This window comes from Solanum stenotomum, chromosome 6 (assembly GCF_019186545.1).
Source record: "Solanum stenotomum isolate F172 chromosome 6, ASM1918654v1, whole genome shotgun sequence".
Classification (NCBI taxonomy): Eukaryota; Viridiplantae; Streptophyta; class Magnoliopsida; order Solanales; family Solanaceae; genus Solanum; species Solanum stenotomum.
This window is the reverse complement of record NC_064287.1, coordinates 22,816,229-22,824,935: the sequence shown is the minus strand read 5'-3', so window position 1 is coordinate 22,824,935 and position 8,707 is coordinate 22,816,229. Positions and strand designations below refer to the sequence as shown.

The 8,707-nt window shown below is 31.2% G+C and overlaps 1 protein-coding gene across 3 annotated transcripts; it reads left to right on the top strand.

Moving 5' to 3' along the window:
- Window positions 1–335: 335 nt before the first annotated feature.
- Window positions 336–7,858, top strand: LOC125867128 (NAC domain-containing protein 75-like). Of its 3 annotated transcripts, none has more exons than XM_049547554.1 (7): window positions 336–487; window positions 893–1,167; window positions 1,420–1,597; window positions 1,927–2,534; window positions 2,962–3,255; window positions 4,010–4,153; window positions 7,196–7,858. In XM_049547554.1, the coding sequence occupies exons 2-7, from the start codon at window positions 1,039–1,041 to the stop codon at window positions 7,283–7,285; spliced, it is 1,443 nt and encodes a 480-aa protein (XP_049403511.1). In that variant the 5' UTR covers window positions 336–487; window positions 893–1,038; the 3' UTR covers window positions 7,286–7,858. The 3 variants fall into 3 exon arrangements, with proteins under 3 accessions (XP_049403511.1, XP_049403513.1, XP_049403512.1); XM_049547556.1 differs by having other exon boundaries at window positions 337–487; window positions 4,067–4,153; XM_049547555.1 differs by lacking the exon at window positions 336–487 and adding an exon at window positions 551–687.
- The last annotated feature ends 849 nt before the right edge of the window (window positions 7,859–8,707 follow it).

Sequence of the window (8,707 nt, the reverse complement as noted above, 5' to 3'; positions counted from 1 at the left end):
ACAAAGCTTATGAAAATGATATATATATTTTTAAAATTTGTAATCTAAAATAAGGTATAAATTATTTTATTAAAAATATACTCAGTCAAATTTATTTGTACATAACACAAACTCTTGTATATATATCGTGCATTATTTTAATGAGTTTAAATTTTATAGACCAGTATAATTTAAAAATAAAAAGAGATTGATGTCACTTATATTGTAAAAATACTATTGAGATATTCGTTTTAATATACTTATATCTTTAGTTAAGTAGAGAAAAGGAAGGGGTGTGAGGGTAGATGTGCTTTTGTGAAGGGCGTTCCGAAGCTTTTGCTTTAGTAGTCAAGGGGACTCGAAACAAAGGTGTAAGAAGGTTGCTTTTATAGCTTTACAAACAGAGAGAGAGAAAGAAGAAAAACCGACCCAAATTTATCTTTCTTTGTTTCTCTCTCTTTCATTCACACAGAAAAAACGTCTTCATGCAGTGCTTAAATTAGGAAAGGTAGGGCATATAGAAGACAGGGATATATCTATGTGGCAACTTTTCCTTTATCTCTTAATTCGTTTCAGTTAAAGTAAGAGGAAATTCTCATGTTTTCAAGGGCCTTAAAGTTGGTTTTATATATATCTTCATCCTTATTCTTTTCTATTCTCTTCTCTTCTCTTCTCTACTCTTCTCTCCCCCTTTTCCAGTTTTTTAGGGTACAACTCCATCTTATTAACTTGTTCCTATTTTTTTTATTTGTAATATATATATATATATATATATATATATATATATATATTGTCTATCCATGTTAGAACTATAGGATTTTCTCCTCTTGTTGAAGAGACGGATCTTCGATTTTATTAACTACTACTGGAGTGTTCCTTTTTTTCGTTTCTGAATGTTTTTTTTTGTTCACAGGATTCTTTATGTCTACCAAGCTTGATACCAAAGTTGTAAATATTGAGGATCTTATGGAAGAATTTTAGCTGTGATAATAGTTTTTAAAAAAAAAGAAAAAAGAAATCATTTATATCGTCTAGGAATATAAAAGAAAAAAAAAAGCGATGAATAAGAGTAGTCATCAGTTGGGATCCATCAGCAGTAGTGATCTTATTGATGCAAAGCTTGAAGAACACCAATTGTGTGGATCTAAGCAGTGTCCTGGTTGTGGACACAAGCTCGAAGGAAAGCCGGTACAAATTTTACTTTCATAAATACTACTTACTTAATTTTAATATTCTTTGCTTCTTTACAAAGATTTCCATAACAAAAAAAAACAGGCTATGATTTAGCTAAGATATTGAAAAAAAAAGTATTCACACTACAGAAATATGTTTTTGATTTAAATTCCAGAAATATTGTGATTTCAAAAGGGTGTTTAATTTTCGAGGTTTCATGTTTATGAAGAGTATTTTGTTAGTATGTTTTAATTATAATTACTATAGGACTGGGTAGGTCTACCAGCAGGAGTGAAGTTTGACCCAACAGATCAAGAATTGATAGAACACCTTGAAGCAAAAGTAGTGGCTAAAGAATCAAAATCCCACCCTTTGATTGATGAGTTCATTCCTACTATTGAAGGAGAAGATGGGATTTGCTATACTCATCCTGAGAAGCTTCCAGGTTTTCAACTCTTTCTCTCCTACCAACAAATATTGGCATTTTCTTGTACCATAATTCAACCAGTTAGGTTTTACTATTTATGTACCTTTCTTGTAATTTCCAAGGAACAAATAAAGGCTAGCTAGCTACCTTGTCTTTATTCTCCTTGTCATGTCTTTTTTTCTCACTCACATTCAACAAATTAAAGAGTGTTTAACTTTTCTACACCCACAATAACAAGTAACTTCAAATAATTAGAATTAGTTATCGGAAAAATAACCCATGTGAATTGTTTTAGTTTTTTTGGGGGGGTTTGTCCGACCTAACTTTTGATTTTTTATCTTGTTTAGGTGTTACAAGGGATGGACTAAGTAGACATTTCTTCCACAGACCATCAAAAGCATACACAACAGGTACAAGAAAAAGAAGGAAAATCCAAACAGAATGTCAAGACTTGCAAGGAGGTGAAACCCGTTGGCACAAGACAGGTAAGACTAGGCCAGTAATGGTGAATGGGAAGCAAAGAGGGTGTAAGAAAATTCTAGTTCTATACACAAACTTTGGGAAGAACCGTAAACCTGAGAAGACAAATTGGGTAATGCATCAATACCATTTAGGACAACATGAAGAAGAGAAAGAAGGTGAACTTGTGGTGTCAAAGATATTCTATCAGACTCAACCAAGGCAATGTAATTGGAGTAACACTACTAGCAGTGCTGCTGGAGATCAAGCCAACAGTGATGTTAATAGCAGAAGGGATAGTGGAAGTGGAAGCTGTTCGTCGTCTAAGGACATCAACAATAATAATAATAATAATAATAATCTTCCTTCTCATAGGGATGAATTGTCTGCTGCTGTTTGTGCTGCTATGTCAAGTTATTCTACTATGGATATTCAACAATACAAACCTGAACATTTTAGCTTTCTCCCATTTAGGAAAACCTTTGATCATGATCAGGTATTCATTCTTCATTCTTTAAATCACCTTTCACGATTCTACTCTTTGGATAAAAGCTCTTCATATTCTAGTGTTATACTATTTGAATTTTCAAAAAATGTCTACTATCAGGCAATTTTCGTCACATGATATATATATGTAGGATAGCAGATAATAGTATTTTGTCCTAAGACTCATCAACAACTATTTAGCTCCATGAAATGTCAAATTCAAATAAACGCTAGCTGTTTTTCAGTTTCCACATGCACATTGCTTAAATAAGTAGCAACGAAAATTGTACTACTATACTTGACTGTCAATATTTTATTTTTGTTGTTGAGCTATCAAAAAGAAGAAGATTAAAAAAAGCATCTCAACCTACCATTAAGTTTGAAACTTGAAATAAAAAAAAAAAAAAAAAATTGAAAATTAATTTTTTTTTTTGCAGGCAGGCATTGTCGTAGGTGAAGGTTCAATAACAAGAGAAAGTGGTCCAGCGGCAGCAGCACCAGAAGAGTGTGACATGGGGGAGCCGCAAAACGTACATGATCCTCAGCTCCACCAACGCCAACACCAACACCAACATCATCTAGTTGCAAGCAGTGCATTCCACATTAGCAGGCCAACACCTCCAATATCAGCCATTATAACTCCGCCTCCACTCCATAACACTTCCGTCATTTTAGGGGAAGATGCCTTCCATGTTCCAAGATCTATAATCCTTCCAAATGACAACTTTCAGGTAACTCAGAAACAGAATCACTTTCTTCTTACTTTTTCCTTTTTTAATGAAGTAGGGACAGCTAAAAGAAAAAGAGTATTCTAATTCATACACTTTAAATTCATTACCGTCTTAGATACTCTACCTTTCCCAATTTATGTTGTACAGTTGAGATTATGAGAGTTAATGATTTTTTTTTAAAAATCTTTTAAATTATTGTGATTTAAAGTATCTTTTATGTAATTTTTAAATATATAAATAATATTCAAAAGAACATAAAGTATCTATGTCTGAACTCACGATAAAAAAAAATTATAAATTTAAATCTCGAAATTCTAATCATGCCACAAAAATTGAGACTGAGTTTATAACTTTTTATTATCTCATTAGAAAGATAATTATGTGTAATTGTTCATTGAAAGTGGGATTTGTATTTTACAAATAAGACATGTTACTTAGGGGCGGATTTAGTGAGTAGACTAGCTTCATCTTAACTCAATATTATTTCTTTGGCTTAGATTACATATGGAATTATTTTTTAAAAGTAACTAATTAAGTCGGCATTTAATAGTGCCTATTATATTATTTGGCATATAATATAGGAATGCTATAGATTAAAAATGTATAAGTTAAACCCGTAGGGATGGGATAATGAGTGACATGTACTAAGTAGAAGTGCATTAGGAAACATGGATGATGAGTTTATATATATGTGTGAGGTAAAAAATTAAAAGAGGAAAGAAGAAATAATCTGCACGATCCGTGTTTGTTGCAGACAATACATGATCACAAATATGATTATGTTCTAATTGAGTGTATCATCTTTCGGCAGCAACAACAGCATCATAAACTAGGAGCAAGGTCTGCATCTGAATTGGAACAATTAATAATGGGCTGCACTTCAACTGATATCAAAGGAGTAAGTTTTTTTTACCTTAAATTAAACATTACGTTTATATACTTGTTCACAACCAACAAATACAATATATACTAATATAAAAGAATAAAAACAAAAGGGGATATGGCTAGGATAAGAAAGTAATTTACTTCTTTATTTGACTATTATTTTAACAACAAAAGAAAAGGAGCTAGAGGTGTAGAGACTTTTCCTTTATCTCTTTATCTCTTTATTCTTTCCAAATTTTATGCTCTTAACAGTTTTAATTGCAAAGTATCATCATACACTTGTGAAACATTAAATAAACTGGTATAACACAACTGATATAAATCTTTAAATAAATAAATAAAAAGTGATATCAATCTTGGGCTTGCGAATTTTACCTTACTCTCTATTTTAGTATAGCTATGTTTTTTTACTATGTGAACCATTCTATTTTGAAAAATAATTAAATTTTAAACTTAGTATTTTATTCTTAATTATATAGTAAAATTTATAGCTACACAAATAAACAATGGCATTTGAAGAATATAAATTTCAATGTTTTTCTTTTTTAAACTCTACATATTCAAACGAATTTCATATAATTAATAAAATGAAATAGAGAGTAACTTTTTAAGTAAGAATCTGTTTGGATCAGCTTATAGCTTATGACTTACTGTAAATCTTTAAGAGTTTTTTTATTTTTGCTTGTCCACATCTCTTAAGAAACAATGATTAAAATAAGTATTTTAGCACAATATTCATATTAATTAACTGATGTATAATTTTAGATTTTAGGATATAAGTAATTAATATTGAGTGGAAATAGGAAAAAAAATTATAATATTTTTTCTTAATATGTTACAAATAAAAGTCTATTTTTTTGAAATAATGAATGAATGAAGTGCTATTTTATCTTATTCAAATAATATAAATAAATAGTATATAGTTATTTTAATTTAAAATAACCTAAAATAAATCGATCCAAATAAGATGTAACTAGAGGTTTTGATAATAAATCATTATATGAAAAAGACAAACAATACTCAATTGCATGCATGGGATTCAGCAGTCAAAAGGTAACTGTGATCAAAACCGTTTTCTTTTACTTTTCCATCCTTTTCGGTTTTTCTATTAAAGAAAAGCAGAAGAAAGAAATTATATGCGGAACGGAAAAGAGTTGGCTCTCTCTTATTCCATTCCAATCTACTTTACCTCAACATCTTTGTCGTCTTCTTCCCTTAATTAGCACTTTCATATTGCACCATTTTCATATTAAAAATTATTTTCTCTTCGTTACTCTCTGTCTTAATTTATGAAATACTTCTTGTTTAGTTTATTTCAATTCTTCGTATCTTTTCATATTTATAAAAAAAATATTAAATTTTAAAATTTGCAATTCACCCTTAATAAGATAATATATAATTGACATAATACATAAACAAAATTTCAAATTTAGCTGGAGCTGACATGTAAATATTCAATTTTGAATATGCACATTTAGAGCCCGTTTGGATTGGCTTAAAAGTCAATCAAATTTAGTAAAAAATGACTTAAAAATAAGTCAGAAATCAAAAGTAGGTCTCCCCCTACTTGTTATTTTGACTTAAAAGTCATTTCAGTTTGATTTTTTATTTTTGACTTAAAAGCTACTTTTTTAAGTCAATCCAAACGGGCTATTAGAAATCTCAATTTGTCTTTAATGTGTTAGCTAGTTGAATAATCCAACTTACAAAATAATTATGTAGACACTTCTAAAGTAATGAGTCACGTGTATGTTGGGTGTCAACGAGGCACAGTAGGAATGAGTTGGAATATTTAGTTTTCAGTTGAGATGATTTTGAGGTGTCTAGATGTAATCTCTCAAAATTAAAGTACTTACATGACAACTGATGCCAAATTTAAATATTTATTTATGTATTATGCTTTGATAGTTATAGAAATGCCTAAGACTTGTTTTAAGTCATAAGTTTAAAATATCATTCTTTACCTTTTAAACTGCATGCATGAACAAGTCTAAGGGTATTTTTGGTACGAAGAAAAATATTTTTTGAAAAATGTATTTCAATTATCGTTAGGTTGGTCAAAAAAAAATAAAAATAAAATATTTTGAAAAGTATTTTCTCTAGGAAAACAAGGTCATGAATTCACTAAAAAAGTAGGGAAAATAAGCTCAGCTAGTGATATTTCATATTGATTGTATCCTTCCACCCTCCAACACACTTCTTCTTCAGCCCCACATTCCATAGCCCTCATCCCCTCCATTCCAAACCCCTATCTCCTCATCTCCACCTTCCATAGTACTTTCTGAATATTATACTATTTCTTTTAGGATAATAGTTTTTCATTATCAATGCACAAGAAAATATGTAATATAACCTCGAAAACATTTTTCATGAGAAATATTTTCCTTTGTACCGAACACATCCAATATATTTACATATGTTTCATTGTTTCTCTTTCTGCTTCTTCATTTACCCATTCGATTGAAGTTGCTTTCATCATATCATGCATATTAATTTGAACAACCTTATGATCTCTTATAATAGTGTTTATTATCTTTGTTTTTTTCGTTTTGTATACAAATTATAGGGGTTCCATTCTAGTTGTACTTAGATGGTAGTAAAATCTGATAACTGTGTGACTTGCACTTTGAAAACTTGAGGGATATAATAATGCACATTTGTGTACTTAATTATATATATCTACAATATTTGGACTTGCTCCAAATGTGAAACCTTAAGGCTGGAATGTGCTAAAAGGAAACTGGTAAATATTAACCAACAACTTTTGAACAACAAAGAAAAGGGGGAGAGATGAAGCTAAAACCTTTACAAATATGCTTTACATTGAAATAGTTTAAATTAGGCCAAAATCCTGACATTAATTGCTCCCAAACTAAGAAAACATATCAATAAGGTGTATAGAAAAGAAAAATGTTACTTTAATGCGGGCATGTTCATTTTGTAAAGAAGAAAAAAGATTCTTAATATGTGACTTCATTTGTGACGACATGCCAACATATATTTGAATTGTTGAATGTATTTATTAGTACTAATAAATTTGTATTGATTGTTGTAGGAGTCATCCATCACAAACTCTCAAGATGCTGACTGGTTGAAGTACTCACACTTCTGGCCTGACCCTGACAACCCTGATCACAATGGCTAGGGATGAAGTAGAAAAATGGAAACTCTCATCTTCATCATTACTATGCTTCAAGACTTGCTGAAGTTTTGCACAAATAAGTGATCAATTCAAAGAGGACCAAGTCAATACACTACTCTACTAGTATACTTGTTTTTATATTAATTCACTATATATATCTAGTATATCTTTTACAACTGAAATGCTGGCAAAAGCTAAGGTACTGCCTGAAGCTAAACTGAACTAACACTTCAATACAATCCAAGAAAGAAGGAGGGAGACCAAGAAAGGCTGCTCTCTTCTGACAAGAAATGCAACAAAGACTCAAAGAGAATTAATGCACCTGCATGAAAATCATCACCACTATGATTACGATATCATCTTATTATTATTTGTTTATTTTTTTTTTTGCTTATATATAATTTCTTTTATTTTGTTGTTTTTTTCACATGAAACACCATAGGAATATTTGTGCAAAGTGCATACCCAACTTTGTTGATTGCGTCTATGGACAGTCACTTTATAGAGTAGAATACTTTTTTTTTGCGACACTAAATATTTCCCTTTATAGAAATGAAATGTGATATTGATTCTCTAGTTTCTTTACTGCCTTTACTTGCACCCAACTTTTGATGAGATAAATTAAGTTAAAATTAAATGCTTACAGAAATAAAGTAGCATCTTGTGTTAGCACCTAGTTGGTAACAAATCTAACATGGAGTACTACTTTAATAGTTTGTAGTGTATATAGTTACTCAACCTCCTTTTGCTTTACTCATGATAGGTTCCTACTATTTTATGTGAGTAATTATTTGTTTTTCAATTTATGTTCTATAATCGTCTTGGATGAATCATGTTCGGTAACCTATTTCTTTTTACGAGTGAGTTTGGGTGAGGCAGCACCTTGCCTTTCCTTTGTTATTTACGGAGTAACAAACTCAGATATCTCCACAACAGCCTTTGCAACATGTGGTGTGGATGTCTTGGTGCGCTTACTGACCTCAAGTCTTTACAATGGTCTAAAATGAGTAAATTGCAAAATCCACTTGCAAATCCTCAAAATCAAGCTTCAAATTCTACAATGAAAACTCAAAAACTCAGAGAAAAACTCAAAATCTCGAACTAAGGGAATCAGAACTCCTGAAACTTCATTTAAAATTTCAATTTATAGTTACCCAATTTTTGGCCTGAAAGACCATTGGGCGAAGTAAGTAGCGCCTTGCCGAACCAGTCGGCGATCCGCCATTTGCTCCAATCCATCACCGGTCTGCATTGGCAATTTGTCTTCAGGGTTCTGTGACATTAGGCGATCAAGGTTGCCATCGCGGAGTCGCTTGGCAATCCGCCGACCGCCCATTCCCGTCACCAAGTTGGTTCTCTTCACCAGGGCTAGCACGCTGGAACTTTGAGCGAGCTAAAGAGCCACTCAGCAGTTCACCGAGTGGT

Bases quoted from the DNA above. Each gene is read 5' to 3' on its own strand.
- LOC125867128 (XM_049547554.1), top strand. From the start codon at position 1,039: ATGAATAAGAGTAGTCATCAGTTGGGATCCATCAGCAGTAGTGATCTT. The intron at 1,598-1,926 runs GTTTTCAACTCT...TATCTTGTTTAG, and splicing joins TCATCCTGAGAAGCTTCCAG to GTGTTACAAGGGATGGACTA. The intron at 2,535-2,961 runs GTATTCATTCTT...TTTTTTTTGCAG, and splicing joins AAACCTTTGATCATGATCAG to GCAGGCATTGTCGTAGGTGA.